This window comes from Lithobates pipiens, unplaced genomic scaffold (genome assembly GCF_037356315.1).
Source record: "Lithobates pipiens isolate NorthernLeopardFrog02 unplaced genomic scaffold, aLitPip1_a1.2 Scaffold_19, whole genome shotgun sequence".
NCBI lineage: Eukaryota > Metazoa > Chordata > Amphibia > Anura > Ranidae > Lithobates > Lithobates pipiens.
The window spans coordinates 145,925,627-145,951,359 of NW_027507764.1; the positions used below are offsets into that span (position 1 = coordinate 145,925,627).

General features: G+C 41.2%; 1 protein-coding gene and 1 long non-coding RNA gene across 2 annotated transcripts in view; one reads left to right on the forward strand and one right to left on the reverse strand.

Moving 5' to 3' along the window:
- LOC143996370 (uncharacterized) overlaps positions 1–268 on the reverse strand; it is a 29,570-nt gene extending 29,302 nt beyond the window's left edge. The window contains exon 1 of the long non-coding RNA XR_013277541.1: positions 127–268. This is a non-coding gene — a long non-coding RNA (uncharacterized LOC143996370). The remainder of the gene's footprint in view (positions 1–126) is intronic.
- Positions 1–24,472, forward strand: part of GALNT15 (polypeptide N-acetylgalactosaminyltransferase 15) — a 48,212-nt gene extending 23,740 nt beyond the window's left edge. The window contains exons 6-10 of the mRNA XM_077491376.1: positions 678–872; positions 1,189–1,320; positions 5,523–5,624; positions 12,832–12,960; positions 23,512–24,472. Coding sequence (XP_077347502.1) covers positions 678–872; positions 1,189–1,320; positions 5,523–5,624; positions 12,832–12,960; positions 23,512–23,646 — 693 coding nt within the window. The 3' untranslated portion in view covers positions 23,647–24,472. The remainder of the gene's footprint in view (positions 1–677; positions 873–1,188; positions 1,321–5,522; positions 5,625–12,831; positions 12,961–23,511) is intronic.
- Positions 24,473–25,733: the final 1,261 nt, after the last annotated feature.

A 25,733-nucleotide genomic window follows, 5' to 3' on the forward strand; every position in this document is an offset into this window, starting at 1 on the left:
CACAACATCATCGTCAGGATCTTGGGAAAATCCCAGCCATTATAAACATCAGGAGACACACAGAGTACAGAAAGGTGTCAGTATATCAAGCATTCAATGAGAATAAAAGTAACAATATCCACTTACATTAAAAACTGGAAGTAGCAGCAGAGAGCCTTCAGTAACATGTGGTACTCCTTATGGTTCAACTCATTACAGGCAGCAGGGCAAGGCATGGAGCAGCATAGATCCACAGTTTCACACTGGCTGACTGTCGTCAGCAGAGCCGGCACTGAAACATTGAAGTAAGCTAAGTTCAAAAGAGCTGCAGGAGCACATATAGGAGCAGTAGTAGATAAAGCAATGTGTTTCTGAGTAATCTCCCCCTTTATCATGGCTTGATCAAGTTGGCAATTTGCCTGAACCACCCAATTTATCACACTTTCATCCACCAATACCCATATCACACAAAGCATGTGTTTTGGTAAGGTGCCTTGGGTTCTGGTCCACCCATTGTACACCATCTTCAATCATCCCAACCACCCTTAGGCCTAATAGATTCTAATGCAGTAGGGTAATGGTTTCTGTTTTACAAAGCATGGAGTGTATGTTGTACAACATGTATATAAGTCTGTAGCAATGTTCTCTGACTGTGGTGTTAACAAAGTATTATTGTTTTATTGTATATTTTTTGACAGGTTTGGCTCTGTGGTGGCTTAGTTGAAATCATACCATGTTCACGAGTTGGCCACCTGTCTCAAATTCACAGCACATCTAATATAACTGAAGATGAAGCAATGCTTAGAAACAAAATCCGAATAGCAGAGGTTTGGATGGATTCATACAAAGATGTCTTCTATCAGAGCTTTGGAACGGAGCTCTTAAGCAACCTGGTCAGTGGAAAGTATTCTCTTTATTTAAAAGCTTTTTACTAACATGGGGAGGAGGACTTCAACCTGTGCATGTTTATTTACACTATGATCGTCCGTGCTTTTCTGCTCTGGTAAAACATACCTACTTCATTTCTTGTCCTGAGGAAATATCTAATGGCAAATCTCCTCAGTAGAGTCACAAATAGCAAAAAGACCCTTGGTGGAGATCCTACGCCTTCTCTAAAGTTTTAGCTGGATTTGAACTTTATTATTTTTCAGCTATTGTTCCAGCTTGTGATACTATGTAGAATCATGATTCATTTTTTTCATCTTTTAGAGCAAGAAGACTGATGTCACTGAGCGTAAACAACTGCGACTGAGACTTGGCTGCAAAGGGTTCCAGTGGTTTTTAGAAAATATCTATCCAGAAATCAATAACTCCATTTCGGTGCAAGGATCATATGGCCTAGTAATACTTTATTATGTTTTGTGTGTGTGTGTGTATTAATTTTTCACACATTGTTTACCATAAAACACTCAAATAAAGATCTGTCCATACAAGTTACTAATAACTGTCCAAGATTTTATGAAGGTTAATATTTAAAGGGTTACCAAACTCACCTCAGTAAAATCAGTCTGTATATGCAGTAAAGCATGCTTGTAAAGGCCCATACACACGATCAGACTTTTTGACAACAAACATGCAAATTAGCTGTTTTGGAGCAACATCCGATCGTGTGTACGCTCCATCGGAAAAACTTTTTTGGTTTTCATCTGACTTTTGTTGGCTGTGCGAACGGACAAACTTTCTGGCAACAAAAGTCCGATGGAGCAAAATCTGATCGTGTGTACAGAAAACCATAGGACTTTTGCACAAAGTACAAACAGGCATGCTCAGAACCAATGCAAAAGATCAGACAACAATACAGAAGTTGACCAAAGGTGGCGGTAAAGAGCAGAAAAATCACATGATTTGGTGAAAGTTGGCTGAAAAAGTCCTGCTGTGTGTATGCAATACAAGTTCAGGGCCGACGCCCTTTGTACAAAAATCCAAGGGAAAGTTTGTACAAAGTCCTATCGTGTGTATGAGGCTTTATACTCACTGTGCAACCTAAGGCTCAGGGGTCCTGCAGCCTCACAGGACAGTCAGAGTAGAATGAAAACTCCTCCTACAAGCTTTAACTAGACACTGATTGAAGTCATACGACTGCTATATACTGCTGATGAGGAAAGGTTTACATTTGCTAAAATAATTACATTTCTATGTTTTGTGTACTGTAGATACAGTAAATGCAGGGTCCTGGGTTTAGTAACACTTTAATGCCACGTACACACGATCGGACTTTCCGCCAACAAAACCGTAGATTTTTGTTTGAAGGTTGTTGGCTCAAACTTGTTTTGCATAGGCACGGTCACACAAATGTTGGCCAACAATTACGAACGTGGGAAGGTATAAAGCCTCATACACACGATCTGACTTTGTACAAACTTTCCCGTGGACTTTTGTACAAAGGGCGTAGTCCACAAGTTTGTATTGCATACACACGGCAGGACTTTTTAGGCAACAAACACGAACGTAGTGACGTTTCAACGTACTGATGACACTTCAAAAGAGGACGTTCTATTACTCCAGCGCCACCTTTGGTCAACTTCCATATTGTAGTCTGATCTTTTGCATTGGTTCTGAGCATGCGTGTTTGTACCTTGTACAGAAGTCCGATGGTTTTGCGTATACACGATCGGACTTTGCTCCATCGGACTTTTGTTGCCAGAAAGTTTGTCCGTTCGCACAGCCAACAAAAGTTCGATGAAAACAGAAAAAGTTTGTCCGATGGAGCGTACACACGGTCGGATGTTGCTCCAAAACAGCTAATTTGCATGTTTGTTGTCAAAAAGTCAGATCGTGTGTACGGGCCTTAAGACGTATGACGAGCCAAGAAAAAGGAAGTTCAATAGCCAGTGCGGCTCCTTATGCTTGATTCCGGGCATGCGTCAACTTTTGTGCGTCTGACTTGTGTACATACGATCGGAAATTCCTACAACAAAGTTTTGTTGGTGGAAAATTTGAGAACCTGCAAACATTTGTTGGTGGAAAGTCCAACAGCAAATGTTCGATGGAGCATACACACGGTAGGACTTTCCGACAACAAGCTCACATCCAACATTTCCGATCGTAAAATCTGACCGTGTGTATGCGGCATACGTTTTTTACCCTACGTACTACATCAATTTAAACAAAATCTATACTAAAAAGTATATGGCAATTTCTGACTTTCTTTAGAAAAAGCTAGCTGTCTGTCTTAAGCCTCATACACACGATAGGACTTCGTACAAACTTTCCCTTGGATTTTTGCACAAAGGGCATCGGCCCTGAACTTGTATTGCATACACACAGCAGGACTTTTTCAGCCATCTTTCACGAAATCATGTGATTTTTCTGCTCTTTACCGCCACCTTTGGTCAACTTCTGTATTGTTGTCTGATCTTTTGCATTGGTTCTGAGCATGCCTGTTTGTACTTTGTACAAAAGTCCTATGGTTTTCTGTACACACCATCAGACTTTGCTCCATCGGACTTTTGTTGCCAGAAAGTTTGCCCGTTCAGAACCAATGCAAAAGATCAGACAACAATACAGAAGTTGACCAAAGGTGGCGGTAAAGAGCAGAAAAACCACATGATTTGGTGAAAGTTGGCTGAAAAAGTCCTGCTGTGTGTATGCAATACAAGTTCAGGGCCGACGCCCTTTGTACAAAAATCCAAGGGAAAGTTTGTACAAAGTCCTATCGTGTGTATGAGGCTTTACTCTGACTTCAGTACTTTAGGTTACTGACCTGAAACAAACATGCAGATCTAGCAAGTCAGTATGAAGTATGAATGTGGAAGTATGGGTTTCATTTTGTTCATGCTTAAAGAGAAACACTTTAAATCAGCAGCTAAAATTCTGTAGCTGCTTGTGGTCTGGGCCACTCGCCCTGCACATGGGGATACACTTCATGCAGAGCATGCTCATGAATGTTCAGGACCAGGCAGGGACCACGTTCATGTGAGAATCAAACATTATGATGGTTCCCGGCCTTAGAGATTAGTCTTATACAGTGTTCAGTAATTAATTTCTTATTCCCTCAGTAAAAGTACTGTCCCGTGTCACTACACACTTTGATGTATATTGCATTTAGAAGAGACATTGCTGAGCCCGGACCCTCTCCTTCCATCCAGCATACCACTGCCACCTCGTTCCCATAACAGAGTGAGGTCCTGCTGTGCGCCTAGCATGTACCCCATGCGTGCACTAGTTAACTCCTTCTCTCCCATACCATACGGCCAGGCTATGAGTCTCTATTATGTGGGTTTATTTAAGAAAGAAAGCCAACTGTCTAGTCAATGACTGGAACCTAATGCCATATCCCTAAATAGAGAAAGAAAAACAAAGGAGATGCCCCCTGGGACTTTATAGGCATAGGTTGGAAACCAGAAAGATGCTTAGAGAAATATAATAAAAAGTACACATTTTTATTGACTTTTTCCCAGCGGTCGGTTTCCCACAGCAACCTGGTTTGGTCCCGGTTGCTGCGGGAAACCGACTGCTGGGAAGGGAGCCAAATTACCATCCTCTTCGCTATTGGAGCATCTGTCACCTTTACCAGGTACCACCCTTTGACAGGCTGCAACGTATCTTAAGACTATTAAAATAGATTTGTGACAAAATAATACAATGGAAGTGATAATAAACATACGAAATTGCTCCGAACCTGTAAATAAAAATATGTGACTACCAACACATACTGAAAGTCCTTTGAAATAAAAGTCCAAATAACAATATGTGCACCACTTGTGACCATAAATGTGACCAATAAATTAATAAATTAATAAAGGTGAAAAGAATTGTCTTCTTACCAGAAGGTTCAGACCCCAAGGGTCAAAATTGGCTTATAGGGATTATGGCAGCTTCTCCAATCATCACATTCCTCCACCGTTACAAATGATCTCCTATATATACATCCACTGTAGCTGGCTTCCAAAAGGGCTCTAACATTAACAGTGACTCATAGGTGGGCATCCAAACATAAAAAACAGAATGGCTCCAAATAGTGTAAAATCCCAATTTAATGAAGGTTAAAAAAGATAAAATGCACACTTACAAACATGAAGAAACATCAGGCCTTAAGTGGGTAGCGCCGGCCAGACGCATACCATCACAAACCTGTCCTCCCCAGATCGTATTCACAAACCACGAGGTGACGTCAGCGCGACGCTCCACCCTACGCATTTTGTAATAACTTACGTCGTCTCGGGGATGTGGTTTTTCACTGCTGTTCTTTTAGAACAGTTTTGTGGAGGGGAGTGGGATGTTAATCAGTGAGGCTATTCCTCAAATTTAGTATATTTCACTAAGGTCAGCGCAGTTTTTATATTTCACAGTTTGATTTAAGTTTGTATTTTTGGTACAGAACAGAATCGCAGCTTTCACTCAATTCAAGTTTTCACAAGATTATTTATAATTTATACTGTAGCGCAGTCTCTTTTCCAACTCTTTTTTTTTGCAACGTATCTTAGACTAGTTTTGGTTACTTCAAACTCATGTGAATACAGAGTATGTGGAAATGGGTGTCATTAAATAATAAAAAAAAATACAAAATTAATAATTTTCTTTATTTTTTATATCATTCACAGCTGTTTAATACGGAAGCAGACTCCTGTGTGCAGGTCATATACAACAGCCAAATGTCACATCACATGGTTGAACTTTCAGACTGTGCTGTAGAAATGGATCAGGTATAAGTGAACATGTATTCACTATTATTTCAGCTATGGCGGAATTGTTGCTGAATTATTCAGATTTGCATTTTATGTGTACATAGATATGCATTAGTATATACACTATATCACTGAGGCTGGGTTCACACTGCTGTGCGGAGCGCCTCACAGCAGGGGTCTGGTGTGCCCCTGTTCTCAATTTTAGGGATGAATCAGGCCTGAATTTTTGGCTGGATTCGGACCTGAAACGGACCAGAAGACGCACAGGACTCTTCTGCAAATCGCTCCACAGCCGTCCCAGAGCTGTGTGAGTCGGCTCCATTGAAAGCTGGTGACAGTCTCCTGACATGTGAATTGGATGTGGGGAAACCCGAATCCAATTTGAACTAGTGTGAACCCAGCCTAAAGTTGTGTAGATACTCTTAATTTATTGAGTTTAAGTGTTTGTAGTGAAGAATGCTGTTAAAGGTATAGTATAAAGTACAAATATGGGGTATTAATAATGCTACAACATACAGTGCAAATACATTTTAGATAAGAGCAGCTTCACACTGCCCCAGTGTGGTCTTGCTGAGCTTTGAGCAAAGTGAAGCTAAGTCACAGGTTTTGTTCAGGGATAAGCTACGCTTTCCCATAGTCTTTTATGATGGTCTGTGGGTTTGGTGCAGGTTTAGAAAGCTCAACAAAGATACAGAATGCAGGAGTTCTGGTGTGCTTTATAAAACCACACCAAACCGGCAGGACCCCATAAAAGTCTATGGCAAAGTGCAGCTAACCCACAGGAGAACCGCGAGTTAGCTGTGCTTAAGCCCTTGTACACACCGTCGGACATTCCGACGGAAAATGTTTCTAATGGACCATTTTGTCGGATAATCCAACCGTGTGTGGGCTCTATCGGACTGTTTCCGTCTGAATATCCGACCGACAAAGTTTTAGAGCTGAGCTATAAAATTTTCTGACAACATGATCCGAGCTGACTTTTTCCGATCGTTTCTAGAGAATTCTGATCAGACAAAGTGCCACGCATGCTCAGATCAAATTCCTAGACTAAAGCTATTGGCTACTAGCCTGAACGTAGTCCCATCGTAACGAAATAATGTCATCACGTTCCGAATGATCGGATTTTCCAACAACTTTGTCCGACCATGTGTATGCAACACCAGTTTCGGACAAAATCCGTCGGGCAAAATCCGACGTATTTTGTTGTCGGAATGTCCGACCGTGTGTACAAGGGACCACGAAAGGAACGGAGTTGCCCACACACGAATGGACTAAGTCTGTTCGAAAGTCCATTAGTTTTGAACATGATGACGTAAGACAGGACTAAAAAAGGAAGTTCAATAGCCAGTAGCCAATAGCTTGCCTTGCGTCGTATTTGGTCCCTCAGACCAGCATACAGAAGAACGGTTTTCCCGATAGGAACTGAGTCCGTCGGACAGATTTTAATCATGTTCTATTTCTAGGTCCGTCGGATTTTTAAAACAAAAAATGATCGGATTAGCCCACACATGATCGGATTGTCCGACCGACTGATTCTGTCGGACCTTGTCTGCCAGAAAATGCGGTCATGTGTATGCGGCATTACAGTGTAGCAACAATTTGGGGAAGGAAAAGGGGTGAAGATAAATAGACTTGGCGCTATACCTTCTCCATGCCAATTTATATGTTTAAAACTTTATGAGATATATTTTCCAGGGTGCTGGCAATTAAATAAAATTATGAAACCAATGAATGGCAATTGCTTGCCATAACCACTACGAGTGCAAGTACATATAAATTACATGTGCCACAGGATATATACTGTCATCAATTAGAAAATATTAAAATGCAAGTGAAAAAATATAAGTGGAAAAAATTCAAGTGAAAAGATTGGGTAAGGAATGGTGGCTAATTCTTTCCTAATGGTATAGTGACTGTGCTTGGTCTGTGATAAAAAATTATGCTGAATGCAATCAAAATGAACTAACGTGACAACCAACACGCTGTGACAGACATAAAAAGCAGATAACCATGTATTGTGCAAAAACCAATATAAAAACCAATATGAAAAAACAATGTTAAAAATATTAGAAAAAAATATTAAAAATTAGAATTAACATTCATAGTGAACCATATATATTTTTTTTGGATTGTGAATAGTCTTTATAGTGAGTGGCGTGATCCTCCGTGCATATAGGGAAGGAAGGGGGGTGGTGATATTCAAACAGTGTTTCCCGTGTTCAGTGGTTACTCCAATAATATGCTCTCACCGGAAAAAATACCCCATCCGGGGTGGATCGACCTTCACAATATCAGCTATTGTGTCGCTTCTCTGGCTTGCTTCTGGTGCGATAATGGGGGTCTCTCGTTTTTCGGTGAGTGTAGTAAACCACATGTATTATGTCAAAAGAGAGGCATATCCATAGCGTGATACCGTTTAAAATATATATTTATTAAAGAAAATAGATAAAATCTACTTACAAACGTAGATATTGCAATGGCAGTAATAGTACAGCGTTCAGGCAGGTTTAAAAGTCCCGCTCAGCTTCCTGGTTAGCGCTAGAGGTGTACGTCGTATGGCCACGCCCTACGCGTTTCGTCACTCAGACGTCATCCGGAGCAGCTGCTCCGGATGACGTCTGAGTGACGAAACGCGTAGGGCGTGGCCATACGACGTACACCTCTAGCGCTAACCAGGAAGCTGAGCGGGACTTTTAAACCTGCCTGAACGCTGTACTATTACTGCCATTGCAATATCTACGTTTGTAAGTAGATTTTATCTATTTTCTTTAATAAATATATATTTTAAACGGTATCACGCTATGGATATGCCTCTCTTTTGACATAATACATGTGGTTTACTACACTCACCGAAAAACGAGAGACCCCCATTATCGCACCAGAAGCAAGCCAGAGAAGCGACACAATAGCTGATATTGTGAAGGTCGATCCACCCCGGATGGGGTATTTTTTCCGGTGAGAGCATATTATTGGAGTAACCACTGAACATGGGAAACACTGTTTGAATATCACCACCCCCCTTCCTTCCCTATATGCACGGAGGATCACGCCACTCACTATAAAGACTATTCACAATCCAAAAAATATATATATGGTTCACTATGAATGTTAATTCTAATTTTTAATATTTTTTTCTAATATTTTTAACATTGTTTTTTCATATTGGTTTTTATATTGGTTTTTGCACAATACATGGTTATCTGCTTTTTATGTCTGTCACAGCGTGTTGGTTGTCACGTTAGTTCATTTTGATTGCATTCAGCATAATTTTTTATCACAGACCAAGCACAGTCACTATACCATTAGGAAAGAATTAGCCACCATTCCTTACCCAATCTTTTCACTTGAATTTTTTCCACTTATATTTTTTCACTTGCATTTTAATATTTTCTAATTGATGACAGTATATATCCTGTGGCACATGTAATTTATATGTACTTGCACTCGTAGTGGTTATGGCAAGCAATTGCCATTCATTGGTTTCATAATTTTATTTAATTGCCAGCACCCTGGAAAATATATCTCATAAAGTTTTAAACATATAAATTGGCATGGAGAAGGTATAGCGCCAAGTCTATTTATCTTCACCCCTTTTCCTAGTACCTTTCCACCTGTCAAGGTGGAAACAAATAGAGGCTGCTCTTACCCCTTTTTTCCCTGCTACTTTTCCACTTTACCTACTTGGTATAATCCAATTTACTCTATAGTAGGAGATCCATAGCGCAATCCAAAAAAACCCCCCTCTTCTACAATTTGGGGAAGATCCCATCTGTTGCAGCAAAATTGTGTCCCTGTGCACAAAGCTAGCTCCATAAAAACACGGTTTGATGAGCTTGGTTTTGAGGCAGTTGGGTGGCCTATATAGAGTACTGAATACCTTTGAGATAAATATGAAAGCCAGTTGGGAGTCAGAGCTTCTTACACAACATCTGTACCTAACTTCTCAAATAATCTTTTGGCTGAATGGGCACAAATTCCCACAGACACACTCCTATATCTTATTTAGAGTCCTCACAGAAGAGGGGAAGCTATTATATCTGCAAAGGGGGGGGGGGGGGGTATTATTAATGCACATGGTTTAGAAATTAGATGTCCAAAAAGCTCATATAGTTGTGATGTCAGGTGTCCATAAGCCTTTGGCCAATGGTGTGTATTTGTGTTTGTGGTGCACATCAGTGTCTTGTGGGTCCTGGGTATACAAATGGCTCATTTACAGTCATAATTAGACACTGCAAGTACACAATCAGCTTATTGTACAGGCTGTTATAAAGTATACCTAAAGGCAAAACCTGTTGGACAGAGTGGAGATGGATTAGAACACCTGTCAGGTGTACCCTGTTAGGGAGACTCACCCTCTCTATATATCTGTCCTGTTTACTGTTATCAGAAGTGAAAGCAAAAGAAAATCCCATATTGTGGGTTGTCCCCAGAACAGTAACAGAGGTGAATTCTTCCAATGGGGACAATAGTTCTGGTGACCCAGGCGGCCCAAATTTGCAGCAATTTCTTCTTTTGTGCTGTCTAGTCTATGGGACAAGGAGTGAAGGTAAACCTCCCCAATGGGAAACACATGGTAAAAAAAACTAACAGGGGTTATGACACTCCTTACGCTATGCAAAATGAAAAAAATCTTACCAATGGTGGTAGTAAATAGAGACTCACGCAGTATTAAAGAAATAGTTCAAATATTTTTACTGTAGTAATGAGAACACAAAATAGGTATATATCAACTTTGTCAGTTAGCAAGAAAGCACTCCTACACATAGTTTCTTTGTCTAACTTATCAAAGAGATAATATCAAAGTTCCTTCAATTGGAAATGTACACACATATTAACCCAATCACCGAAACCTATGTGAACAGGTTAACAGGAGGGTAGACAGCTGGCACTATATCTTTGTGTCAGGCTTCTACCTTCTGCCTCCAACTCACAGGCCATTAATCTTGCATAATATAAAGAAACAACATAAAGACTATTATATTCAAATAATCTAGCTCCCTCTAGATGAAGTCCAATGCAATCAAGGCAGATGAGGAAAAGGGATAATAAAAGGGTAAAGGATATTCCTTAAAATCCAGATATCTTCAGCTAGCCTCTTTGTGTTGTAACTAAAGTAATCCTTAATAACAGGGTGTAACAAATTTGGCTGAACCTTGATTTATCCTTGTTGTATTGCAACTTCCTTCTTTTATGATCCTAATGATGTTATCCAGTATAGAATCAATAATGTGAACTGGGCATAGATGTCTGCTTTCAGTGCTCGTTATAACAGAAACTCTAACTTCTGTGACACTACAAGTACCACCAGCTGAACTGTTGTGAATGATATCTGAAAGCAGTGTCTTTAACTATAACATGGACTATGCCTGCTCACCACTCTGGAACTCAGATAAAGTTGGCAACGATGCAGATGATGAGAAGACACTAACAGGAACTCTCTCTCTGTATCCTGGCTCTGGGTAATGGCGGCTGCCATGCCATGCTGCAGCCCACTGGGATCTGAAAGGCAGGCGTCTCTGGATGGACCAGAACTCCCTCCGATATGCTGAAAGGAAGAAGCGATGCTGTCCACAGAGATCCCTCTGTTTATAGCTGTCTGGCTCCCTGCTGTGTAGGCCGCAAATCATCAGCTTCTTTCTGTCACACAGACCTCCTGCTGGCAGAGTATAACAGCATCCCGAGAGGCTGATATAGGCTGCGCCAGTCCGTTTTATATCCTTTCCCAGCAATCTGTTCTGTCCACTCAGCATTCTGCTAATTGTAGTTCAGATGAGTCCTGCTGACATAGTCACTTCAGCATTCTGAACTACACATCTCATGAAGCTTTGCTCTAAATCCTCTCAAAGGAAAAAGGAAATTTACACATAGAGTCCAGCAAACACTAGAGGGAGCCAACTCCACATGAATAACACAGAAAATGTCTCTAGATTGTAGGCATAATAGCCAGCCCTGACTACACTGTCATATTGCAAAACAAAAAAAACACGTACATCTGAAGCCAGCGTGTCTGTGAATGGCTTTGATCTGAGCTGTCATTGGGTAGCTCAGAAAACAGTCACGATGTATAGAGGCAATCACAGTGGCTCTGTAGCTTGAGATTGCTGTGAGATAAGCATAAACACTAGTAGTGTTTACAAACATGTAGTCCATTCACCATGGAGGAAGCTCCCTTTACTTCACGGTTAATGGACTAAATGTCTGTAAACACAACAGGAAGGATTGCAGCGGATCGAAGGTGAAAGTAGGGGGGTCTTAAAGTACCACTGGCTACCAATGATGATTGGATATTGGATAGTGGTTGTTTTTAGAGATGTGGGGTTTTAAAGTGCCACTGACTACTGATTGTAAGAACTCTTTTAAAAGGTGGTGGTGGGGGTTAAAGTGACACCGACCAACTATGATTGAGGGATCTTTTTTTTTTAAAGGTAAAAAATGTAATGTGAATGTGAGCATTTTTTTGTCTTTCTTCCCATTATATAGTACAAAAAAAAAAAAAAACTGTGGTTAATAAATACCACCAAAAGAAAGCTCCATCTGTCTAAAATTGGGTACAAGGCAAATAAACTGGACCAACAAAGAGAGTAATTAGAAATTTCCAGAAGAGGAGAGGGCTGTGACGTGTAAGGATGGACTGGGCTGTGTTGGGAAATTGACTCCCATGGAGTAGTCAGATTTGCTACCAAGTTCAAAGGCACATTGTAATTGAATGAAAAGCTTTGAGAAACTTTCCCAAATTTCTTGATCTACATACTGTTCAGAGTCACTGACTTGAGCTGGCCTTACGCTGAGCCCTGCCGGACCTTCTGTATTCAACAAAAATAAATGGTGCCTGCTGGAAAATATTCGGTCAAACTGCGTCTGCATCCATTTAAATGTAGACACCGCTTAAGTATTCTGACAGCCTCCGTTGATGGCTGTCAGATTATAATAGCCCAGCAGAGAGATTCATTCATCCATGCTGTTTAGCATTGATAGATAAATCTAACAGTGTATGGCCAGCTTTAGAATGTGTTAAAGTTAGTGGGTCAGCATAGCAGCCTGGCAAAAGACATTTCAGAAACATCAAGACAAAAATTGAATTCTGATATGTTTTTTTTTTTTTAACCGTGACATTGCCAATTTTCTATGAGTATCCTGTAAATAGTTCTTTATAATAGAGATACCAGGTCTGTGGGGGCATGTGGTAATCTAAAGTTATTTATTAATACACATTTCTACTTTACAGCTTTTTGTGTATCATGATAGGAAGATCCATTCTAACTTCACAGAATCACTCTGCTTTGATCTAATGTATGAACAGATTGTGCTAACAAACTGCTCTGTGAAACAAGCATCCACGTGGGATTTCAATGAGGTATTTAAATGTCAATGTATAACATTTATAATAAGAATTATACTGAATGTAAAAGAATTGCAGATGTTGTTTTCCTAATTTTAAATTTACAGGGGAATTCAATAAAGCATTGGTGCCAGTTTTCTGGTGGTATGGTCCTTTCAAAGGTCCTGTGCCAAATTTAAAAAAGCCCACCACCACTTTCGTTCGCTTCCCTGAAACATGTGGCCAGTGGCGGTGCATCCATTAAGGGTGCACGGGCGCCGTCCCCTCTCTCCAGCCACCCCCCTCTATGACTAATTATTATTATTATTATTATTATTGGATAGATTCATGCATTGCATTGTATTGCATGAATCTATCCATGGCTGCCACCGCCACCCCCTATTCAGGCATCTGGCCCCTTTTCGGACATCGGGCACCTGAATTACAGCGGAAGGGGTGTATTTGTGAAGCACATGATTATAGCCATAGGCTCTAATAGGCTTCAAAAAAGGTGTACTCGGAGAGCAAAGCATTGCGCTCAGAGTCCACCCAGATGTGTTAAAAAGAAAATGAATATTGCTTTTCTAACACTGAACTGCCACTCCACCAATCAGGTAGCGCGGGTCTGATACCCATCACCTGATTGGCTGAAAGGATAGGCGCTGCAATTGGATACTTATCAGGAGGAGAGGAGACGCATGGAAGACACAAGGCCCCACAGCTCACCGGCGTCATATGCTGCCTGACCCACCACTGAGATAGTGTAAGTGGCAAATGGGTGGGGGGGGTCACAATGGCAACTTTTGATGGGCACAGTGGCTGTATTTGATATGCACAGTGGCGGCATTTGATTTGCAAAGTGGCAGCATTGTGTTGTCTGCCCCTATACATTGTAAAGTGCTGCATAAACTGTTAGCGCTATATAAATTGTGTATAATAATATAATAATAATAATTTGATGGGCACAGTGGCAGCATTGATGGGGCACAGTGGCAGCATTTGATGGGCACAGTGGCAGCATTTGATGGGCACAGGGGCAGCATCTAATGGGCACAGTGGCAGCGTTTGATGGCACAGTGGCTGCGTTTGATGGCACAGTGGCTGCGTTTGATAGCACAGTGGCTGCGTTTGATGGGCACAGTGGCTGCTCTTGATGGCACAGTGGCTGCGTTTGAGGGCACAGTGGTTGCATTTGATGGGCACAGTGGTTGCATTTGATGGGCACAGTGGTTGTGTTTGATGGGCACAGTGGTTGTGTTTGATGGGCACAGTGGCTGCGTTTGATTGCACAGTGGCTGCGTTTGATGGGCACAGTGGCTGCTCTTGATGGCACAGTGGCTGCGTTTAATGGGCACAGTGGCTGCGATTGATGGCACAGTTGCTGCATTTGATGGGCACAGTGGGGATGCAATTGATTGGTTTTTTTTTCAGAATTTTTTAGTTTTGCGCCACCCCCAAAAAAAATTTTGAGCACCAGCTGCCACTGCAAGTGGCAGAGTCAAATAGTTCTAAATATTCTTTTACAAATAGGCACTATCACTGTACCAAATTAAACAATAATGACCTCCAGTTTATTGATGACAAAACTGGAGGTAAATAAATTCATTATAAATCTTCCTACCTGCACCCTGTGTTTTTCACCCGCATAAGATGTGCATTAAGCACCAATGCTTCTGTGAAGAAACTTCATATCTAACAATCCCTGGGTCTCTAAGTCTAGTGTTCTGTAGGTGAGAGCTTACTAGTAGTTAGATCTGACACAGCTACAAGCAAGCAGAGCAGTGAAGGCTAAGAGATTTGTTTTCACCACATTAGCGCTCACACATTTATGATGCAAAACAGAGAAATGGTGAGTCATAGATGGAATGTTGTGTGATTTGGAACCAGGAGTTGCCTGTCCCTTTAGCACATATGGTAAGGCAAACAAATAACACAGGGAATGTAAGCTAACACCTACTTAAAACAAGAAAGACATTTGAAAGTTTACAATGCCTTTAAAACCATCTCTAAGGCTGGCCATACATGGTTTGAATCCTGCTGAACTGGCCGAGATTTGAACGTTAATGAGAAGGCTGAATGTAGCAAGTTGATCAATTGATCAACTTGGGCATAACCAGCCTGCCGGATTCTCTTGCGATTATCGCAAGTGGCTGCTATAGCCGCTAACAACAACCACTGTCTTCACCACGCATAAATGGATTCCCTTGCATGCCCCTACTCCCTGCCAGAAGGCAATGGCCAGGCAGGAGGGATTCCCACATAAACATTGTCCGTATTGATGAGGGAATAGAGCAAATTTCTTTCATGCAAGCTGTGGTTGCAGGGAAGAAATTTGCTCTGTGTATGGCTGGCCTAAGTTGGAGTAAAGAAAGCTAGCTTGTCCATTCCCCACCTCTCACTGGTTGCTAAATAACCTGCCCTTAACTATCCTCCTAGCAACCAGTGATGCTGACAGTGATAGCAGTCTGATGGGTAAGCAAAGACACTAGTTCACCATCAGGTCCGCTCTCTCCTTGCGATTAACAGCATACAGTGGAGAAATTCTATAGCTAATAGTAGGCCTTGTCAACTGGCTAAGGATTTGCCCACTGTAGATCACTAGGGGAGCGGACCTGATAGTGAACTAGTGTCATTAAATGCCCATCAGGCTCCACCCCCCACCTAGATTAAAAAATCCTTGGCTTGTTAAAATCTTTATTCCAAAAGAGAAAACAAAATGTTGCTGTAACTGATTAAAAAGTATTAAAAAGTGATTAAATAGTTTTAGCTGGAGGTAAGGTTTAATTTGCTAGTCACTTATATATCCCCCTCACAGGTGGACAGTGCTGTTGTCCAAAGATGGCTATGCTGCTTCTACATAGACACAGTGGAGGATTAAGTGTAGCCACCTAAAGACATAAGGTGCGTCACTGGTGGAATCACCATGTCATGTACAAAAGAGATAACACAAAAATCTAAGTCCTGAAATTATTAAAACTGCATGTTTTAACTATTAAAAGTAGAATTTGGTCAGAATTTAAATGTAAGAATTGACATAAATACAGAGAGGACATTCTATTTGCATTTGCATAATGCCCTGTACACGTGACCGGTTTTCCCATCGGAATAAACTCTGAAGGTTTTTCCAATGGAATTCCGCTGAAATTGTCTTGCGTACACACGATCCCACCAAAGTCTGATCGTCAAGAACACGGTGACGTACAACACATACAACGGGACTAGAAAAAGGAAGTTCAATAGCCAGTAGCCAATAGCTTCCGTCTTGTACTTGCTTCAGAGCATGCGTCGTTTTCCCTCTGTCGGAACAGCATGCATACAAGCGGTGTTCCCAATAGGAATTGGTTCAGTCGGAAATATTTAGAACATGTTCTATTTCTAGGTCCGTCAGAATTTTTGAAAAAAAAGTCAGACGAGGCATACACACGATTGGAATATATGATGAAAAGCTTCCGTCTGACTTTTTCTGTCGGACATTCCGTTTGTGCGTACACGGTATTAGTCTACCGTACTCATTTATGCCAGTGACCCAGTGACTTTTTTAATACACAGTGAAAATTTCTAAACATATCCAATACAAAAAGCCTGATGAAAACAAAAGATATCAGTATTATGAAATTTCTCACAGCTACGGACCAAGTTTAAACCTGCCTTGAAAGTTTAAGGGGCCAGGTTTACTTACGTGATTTATTGACAGACAGCACACCATAACAAATCAAAAGATTGACATGAACCTTTCCTAGCAAGCACATGCATAGCACATACCATGCATTGTGTTTCACTAAGGTTGTGTATTGCACTCTACTTTACAATGCGTTGGGGTGCCATTCACATTGGTACCCCATTTGTACCTTTGGTGAAAACTCAAATGAACTAACCTGTAAAATAATGATTGAAAACCTAACTTAGGGTAAACTGAATGAGCTTTCGGACTTTATTACCACTGAAGTGTTTGCTGGACAGCACTATTAGCTCGCTAGTTTTATTTTTGGCCTAAAATTGTTCTTTAGGAAATGTGGGTTTGCTGGGGTTCATACATTAAAAGTTAAATTAGAAACCTTTTGAAAGTAAGAAGATAATCACTTTCACTTCCTGTCCTATAGAAACAACTGCAAGAAAGTGAAATCCTCTCTGATAAAAAGGAGTTTAAGTGAGATTTAAGTGAGATGTAACTGTAACTATGTGCTTCCATTGGAAAATATCCCCTTTATTCCTCTTCTGTTGATAACCCAAAATTTGGGATTTCCCTTCTCTTTCTCTGGCAAAGTTCATCAGGATATATAGAAAAGATGACTATTCCCCAGTTGGAACAAAGACAGCAAAAAAAAGCTTACAGGTGTTCTAAGCCTTCCCTAGTTCATACTAAAAAAGTTTTGGTTTCAGATATACTTTTAACCCATTCCAATCCTTGAAGGGCTATGGTGGTTGAAAATTTTTTGTAAATGTGACAAACCTTAATGTTTCCCCTGCTCTATGCTGTAGTTCCATCCAGAAGTGTTGGATGCTGACACCACTCTAGCTCTCTAACAAAGCTAAGATTGGTGGTGTGTGAGACAGGATGGGTATTACCCCTTTTCTTTACAAGCTCGGCGCTTTAAAACGTATTTAACTATTGGTAAAATACTATAACACTCTTAATGAACAGATGTGCACCACAATCTTTTGCACCTCCTTGTCTCCTTGGGGGGGTTCATCCTGGTGCAGGCTAGAAGTTCAGGTGGCCCTACACTTGGCTGCTTTATGTATACAGTCTAATATGTAGAAGGAGGGAGAACCAGTATTCTGGATTTGAATGTAAAATTAAGAAAATCTCTGTGTTTTTAAAACACTTTTTCAGATTGAAAGGCCTAAACCTAAATGTTAGAGTAAAAGAATTACAGAATGGTTAACCATTGCAGATTTTCTGTAGGGACCAAATAAAATCACTTTACAAGGTTATGAACTTTAAAGTTTTACAAGTATGAGCTCAGTGTTGTACATAATGCTGCCAATTATTACCTACAGCACCTATAAACTGCATAGCTCTGCCCATTTAGTAATTGTAACACTTAACATTAACAGTATACCTCTGTCTTTTTTAAGCTAGGCGGTTCAACTTGTTTGAAGTTCTAGTAAAACAGATTTGGATTGAATGCAATAGAATCAACTGACAGCAATTATATCTGTCAGTAATTTTCAAATGTTACTATACATCCATAGCCACCATAAGCAGAAAATTGTGTTTCTCATCAGCAGAAAATAATTAATTATATGGTTGCTGTAGTAAATGATAGTACAGACCTTTCCAAATGTTCCACTGAGTACACTCTATGCATTCAACTATACACAATAATAAAAATTGGATAATTTGCTGGTTTAGACATTCATTTTTATAATTAAAATCTATACAAGCCTGAAATGTTTTAGTTTTGGATAGAGTAGGGAAAGTTTTAGACCCCTGTAAGGTTTTTATCTTTCTTCCTGCCTGTGCCCAATCAGTCAGATTTCCCTTCACTTCCTTTTCTAGAGATGCCACGGGATGTAAAAGGAGATCTTAACATTTTGAGGGAAGATTTTCCTCTAAGCCCTTGTACACACGGTCGGAGAATCTGTCGGAATGAGTCTTATCGGACCGTGTCGTCAGATAATCCGACTGTGTGTGGTATGCATCGGACTGATTCCGTCCGAATCTCCGTCCGACCCAATTTTCCAACATGTTGGAAATATTTCCCGACCAACTGGGCCGGACGGACCTAATCCGATCATGTGTAGAGCATTTTCATCGGACCAAGTGCCACGCATGCTCAGATCAAATTCCTACATCAAAGCTATTGGCTACTAGCCTGAATGTAGTCCCATCGTAACGAAATTACGTCATCACGTTCTGAAAGATCGGATTTTTCGCCAACTTGGCCCGACCGTGTGTATGCAACAGTTTCGGACACAATCCGTCGGACTAAATCTGACAGGCAAAATCCGACTGATTTAATTGGCAAAATCTCCGACCGTGTGTACGTGGGCTTAGACAATTGTCACCAGAATATAGACGTTTTGGGATTTGTTCCTAAAATTCACATATTGGATATTAGAGGCCTTACTTTTAATCATACGTAGTACCCTCTAGTGTGTGCTACTAGAAGTGAGAGTAGGTAAATTGTAGTCTGGCCCAGGGATAAACCTGAGCCACTGAATCTGGGTCAGGGTTATTAGAGGTCAGAGCTGGATGACTCATCCTGGCAGCTCCCTGGTGCCTTTCCCTCTTTCTAGAATGTTGGGGAATGTTCTGGAACTAGTGGACGGAGGTGAAGAGGAGCTGTCTTGAATATTTATGGGCCCTCGGCCAATCTCCAGGAGTGGGCCTGGCAGAGGACTTAGGATTTGATTTTTCTTACGAACTTTGCAACACTTCCAAATTTATAAGATGCTTTAAAGTGGTTGTAAACCCTTTACAACCACTTTTTACCCTGGATATACCCTGGATATCTCCTAAACCTGCACAGTTTAGGAGATGGCACATGTACACTGAAGCAATGTTCGTGCCCTTGCTTCAGCTAGTGTGCCGTTGCTTCAGCCAGTGTGCCATTACCGGCGGTGACATCATTACGACTCCAGCCAATCACAGAGCCAGAGCCCGCGATACCCGGAAGTAACTCCTTAAACGATGTCGCCGGCCAGACCAGTGTACCAGGACCGCTGTGGGGGGCTTTCATCTAAGGTAAGTATTTCATAAAGTGCTAGTATGCATAGCATACTATCTCATTATGCCGTTGTTTTGCAGGTTTTTTATTTTTTTATTTTTTGTTAGTGGGTTTACAACCACTTTAACTGACAGCCAATTCTCCCTCACTCCACTGTCACTGATTCGATAAGAAGAGCTTGGACATTTTAGGCACAACATCACAAAGGTTACAAAAATATTAATTTATTGAGAGAAAATGACAAACCATGTATAAAATCACACTGATAAAATGAACCGATGAGGGAAATGTAGCACTAAATATAACCAGCTTATTGCTACATGGAAACTGACAACAAGTAGATTTGATGTATAGTAATGGTGAATCCAAGAGTACAGTTATATTGCAGTGAAGTATTATCTTGCTCTACATGTTATGTGCCTTGCACTTCTTCAGGAGAATTTGAATAACTATTTAAATATAAAAAAAGAGAAAAATACATAAACAACAAATAATGAATATAAAACAGTTAGCAGTTAATACGGTCTTCCATTTTACCCATCCCCCCAAAGGGAGGGGGGCAGCCCACAAAACAATCCCACAGACAGTGAGGGCAAGCCAAACAACTATGGGGGCGTGCATAACATGAATAGAAATAATATAAAGTGTATAGATGTACTTTAGTGCATAGGGTAAAGCAAATATTGGGTGTAGCCCCAGTACTTACAATGATCTATAAAAGCACAGGCTCACAGCTGAAAGCAGTGTATACAATTAAACCGGGCGCCTGCTGAGGGGTCAGGTGTTACCATCAGAGAGTGGAGATCTATGATAAATAATGCCGAATAGGTCACATTATGGCAGAGTAATCTTAGCAGGATGTACCAGAGCAAAAAGTATAAAAAACGTACCCGTTATAAAACAAGATCTCTGTCTAACGAATGGGAGGATGTATAAGGTCAATGGTAGATACAGTGAGTGACAGAAAAAGGGAAGAAAGGAGCGTTAGCACAGATCCCCCTTCATAGTACAGATTGCCACAGATTAAGAAGGGCCATTGATTGTAGACTCCCCCCAGAGAGAGAAGCGCCGTTGAGTATACTATCGGGTAATTTAAAAATAAAGAGGAAGGATTGTTCAAACCATATTGTAGAAATAGTAGGAAGGGGACCAAACTTGATGCAACAAAATGAAGATGAATTACCTTTAACAGGGAGAACCCTCAAAAAACGTGCAGCCGCCTGTATAGTGACACACCAAGTGCGTGTGACTCAATGATACAGCGAGACGGCGTACCTATGTATGAATGTGCCATCTGTAATCAACCAATCAGCGTGCAAGCCAAGATGACATCATCCAGACTGGCCGTACAGCTTCACCATGCATGTGCCCAGTCCAGGACACTCCCCCACAGTAGATAGTATCACAGCGTGGGACACAAGTGGCTAACAGGCAGTGATGTAGGGGGACCAGGAGTGAGGACAGTCTGGATTCAAGGAGTCCCACTTCCTCCAGGTGCAGGGAGTGGTTATGGGCACTTGCTGCGCACCTGCCTATGCCAACCTGTACCTGGGGTGGTGGGAACGTGGCCTTTTTTCTATGACTCATTATCATCTTTCACCAACCATGCATTATGTTGGATGCATTACATTGATGACGTTTTCATTATCTGGACAGGCACTCCTGCTTTATTGGGCACCTTTGTTGATACCTTGAATCGAAACCAGTTCAATCTAAAATTCACAGTTGCCAGCGACTTTTGACAAATTACCTTTTTGGATCACACCATTTTTAAGGACAAAGATAATTGTTTAGTCTCAATACTTTTTAGAAAACAGACAGCTGGTAATACATTGTTACACGCTGATATCCCAAGTATCCCTTATGCTCAATATCAGAGGTTACGTCACAACTGTGCCCACCCAACCAATAGTTATGTTCTGGAGGAGGGATACAGGGGAAAAACCCAATGTATATGTGCTGGAGGAGAGATACAGGGGAAAGATCAATGTGTGTGCTGAAGAGGGATACAGAGGCAAGACAAATATGTGCTGGAGGGAGGATAGAGGGGGTAGACCAATGTGCATGTGCTGGAGAAGGGATACAGGTGAAAGGCTAGAGGAGGGATACAGTGGCAATAGAAATGTGTATGTGCTGGAGGAGTGTTATAGGCATAAGGTTGGTTTGCATAGTATAAAAGTGAAAGTCAAACTTAGATATAATATAATATAGGATAGATTATAGCAGGCATGTCCAAAGTCCAGCCCGGTTTTGAGCGGCCCGCCTGGTTATTTGGACATATATATCTTTTGTGGCCCCCCGACAATCTCCCAGCATCAGGGCCACAAAAGATGTATATGCCTTGGAAGGGACAGGGAGGAGGCGGGACCGAGCGCCGTATACACACACAGGAGAATTTCCTGTTTACAGGCGGCCTCTGTAATAGGAAGTCCCATCTCCGGCGCTGCCATTGGATGACTGTTCTGTCCATCAAAGAAGGCGGGACTTTCTATTACAGAGGCCGCCGTGTAAACAGGAGATTCTTCTGTAGGTAATCTTTGGCGCTCGTCAGTGCATTCCTGGCAATGGTGCTGCATTCCTGACAATGGTGCTGCGTTCCTGACAATGGTGAGGCATTTCTGGCAATGGTGCTGCATTCCTGACAATGGTGAGGCATTCCTGGCAATGGTGGGGGCATTCCTGGCTATGGTGGTGCATTCCTGGCTATGGTGGGGGCATTGCTGGCTATTGTGGTACATTCCTGGCTATGGTTGTGCATTCCTGGCTATGATGATTCATTCCTGGCTATGGTGGTGCAATCCTGGCAATGATGGGGGCATTCCTGGCTATGGCTGTGCTTTTCTGGCTATGGTGGGGGCATTCCTGGCTATGGTGGGGGCATTCCTGGCTATGGTGGTTCATTCCTGGCTATGGTGGGGGCATTCCTGGCTATGGTGATTCATTCCTGGCAATGGTGGGGGCATTCCTGGCAATGGTGGGGACATTCTTGGCTATGATGGTGCCTTCCTGGCTATGGTGGGGGCATTCCTGGCTATGGTGGGGGCATTCCTGGCTATGGTGGGGGCATTCCTGGCAATGGTGGTGCATTCTTGGCTATGGTGGGAGCATTCCTGGCAATGGTTGTGCATTCCTGGCAATGGTGGGGGCATTCATGGCTATGGTAGTGCATTCCTGACAATGGTGGGGGCATTCCTGGCAATGGTGGGGGCATTCCTGGCTATGGAGAGTGCAATCCTGGCTATGGTGAGTGCATTCCTGGCTATGGTGAGTGCATTCCTGGCAATGGTGAGACTACATTCGTGGCAATGGTGGGTCTGCAGATGAGCACTGATTAGGCTGCATTGATGGGCACTGACCATTATTTTACTTCACAATTCTTTATTTAAATTTTTTTTTTCCTGAAACTTCACTCTTAAAGTGAAGGTGCATGTTATATGCCAATAAATACAGTATATCCAAATAATATGCCCAAGCTCACACACAGCCACAAAGGCAATAGAATTCTTGTTGGGCAGTGTATAAGTGCTCGAAGGAACACACTTAGACAGAATTTTAACGGTTCAAGGAATGTCAGGCAAAATGGTCGGCCCTCATGCATGTTCATTTCATCAAATACGGCCCTCTTTGAAAAAAGTTTGGACACCCCTGGATTATAGGCAACAAATGGTGGGTTGACCGGGAAGCTGTAGTAGTTAAAACATAATGCTGCTAGTAAGAAAGTTTGCAGGGTCTTCTGAAGAGACTGCTTGGCAGATTTAGGAATGTGTCTGCCTAAACAGTGTATTATATTTGGATATAAAGGTGTCAGATGAAGGGAACACCGACAACTTCTCTCTTTAGCCATAATCTGTCTCTAAAATGTTGCTTTGTTGAGCAATATCATAAATTAAAAATATGATTTTTACTCTTGTAGGCTGGACAACTGATACACATTCCTACAAGTAAATGTGTGGAAACAGTGAGCATAGAGACTGGCAAGACATTTCTCTTCCTTAGCTCGTGTAAGAAGAACCAAGGGAACCAGACCTGGAAAATGATACTGGTGTGAGGATGTAAATGGGAAGTTTTGGACACTATTTAACCTGAAAACTGCATTTTATTTTTTTTGCCGCAGACAAGGATTATTCCCTTTCCTATGCGAAAGTATCATACAGCATCTCATTTCAAACTTATTGCACTCTTGGGCATTACGATGGTTTTCATGTAGATTTTATGTATAAATGGCAAATTTTGTGTACAAAAATTACATTAATCAGAATGTTCCTAAAACATTGGGCATTATTCCTTGTTGGAGTGGAACTCCAGCCAAATACTTCTCTTTAATATTGGGAAGACTAGGGTAAGTCTGCTCTTCTGTCAGGTTTTAACTGCTGTCTGTATCCCCACTTTTCCCTGCGGACACAGTAGCCAATAAAGAAAAGACAGAAAATGTAACTATTTTGCATTATATCCAAAAGTAGCATAAAGTTTTGGTGCCACTGTAACTGTGTCGATGGGCTTTTCTATTTGTTTCAAAATGGTATTGCATTCTGATTCAACTCAATGCAAACCCCACTTGAAGCAGGTTCAAAGGAGGTCAACTGCACCTGTCAATGACTTCTGAATGATCTCAGAAGTGTGCCAAACTGATGGCATCCACAAAGCTCACAGTCCATCAACACAGGCCCTAAAATTTACTATGGGCTTTTGCCAGTTGAAATATAGAGCACAAAACAAACAAAACCTATAAGCCTAATGCATCGAATCTCATGAAATCAGGACAAATTGTAAATATGTTGTAGACTATTTGTAAATTGGGATTTTTTTTCTGTTACAAATTAGCAGCAGAAATGCTGCATAACTATTGCACATGTAAATAAATGTTTTTTAAGCTATATTCTTTAGTCAAACATTTCAGGTCTACGTAGTATGTAGACAGTCAATACTCCACTGCAATTCTAACAAGATCCACAACTAAAGGGCTGCTGTTGGAGATGTAGTAACACACAACCTGTGGGTACTTTCAATATCCACAGTAGATCAGCTAAGTTGGATTTTTTAAGACCGTAGCATATCTTTCTTTACTAATAACATAATCCTACAATGCATAACTGTATGTGAATTATTCCGGTTATTCAAACATCTTCCAAAAGCTATGGGTACTTTTATAAAACTTACAGTTTTTAATTATTTGCTAAGGCAAAAATAGGGTTAGTTTTTTTAACATACATTGAGATAGTTTAACACAAATAGGGTCAACAGATTAACAATCATTAAATATTTTAAGGAATTAGGGCTACCACCCATAGTCTCTGTGAGTTAGCCCTTCCTGTGCGAAACGCATTGGATGGGTAGTTGAAAAGAGGGATGTCTAGCTGTGAACTTGTGTCATTGGAATAAATAGTTTTTAAGCACTGTGACTTTATAGGTATGCAGTCCATTAATTTCCTTCTGACATATGGTTGCCGAGCAGGGACACGTTCTTGGGCCAACACCTAATAATTACCAGAAGGTCAATGGACAGTAAACATTTCAAGAGTGACATGGTTTGTTGCTGGTTTTACTAACTACTGCTAGAAGCAGTTCAGTTATAAATTAATGAAATGCACAGTGATTGAAAGCATCATACATTAGACAAGCTCTCATCTGAGTGACAAAATATTATGATCAACCAGGTGTCATTCACATTGCCATTATGAGTTTTATATATGTGCCTAATGTGCTTTAAAACATTAACAACTGTGTTTTTGTTTCACCCAAAGAGACATTGAACAGGTTCAGGTTATCTGCAGATCTTGGTATACTGTGGTTGAATGAACTTTAATACATTTTACAGTATAAGGTCCATTTCGGTATATATAGCAGTATGTTTAAAGTGAACCTTTTAGTTTAAAGCCTAACTCCTTTCTTTTTGTGACTTTAAACAGTTTAATTGGACCAAGCTAGTCCAAACAAACTATTTGCTTCACTAACAGATGCACCCGCTGGGAGCGCTGTATAAACGGTATGTAGCCTTAGCTACTTACAATATACAACCCTGTGTTCTGGCAGAGGGACTGCTCAGCCATTCACAGGAAGCACATCCTCTGATTGGAAAGGTGGGTAGATGACCTCACGATCTTCACCTCCGCCAGTCAGAGGAAGCCTTATATTCAT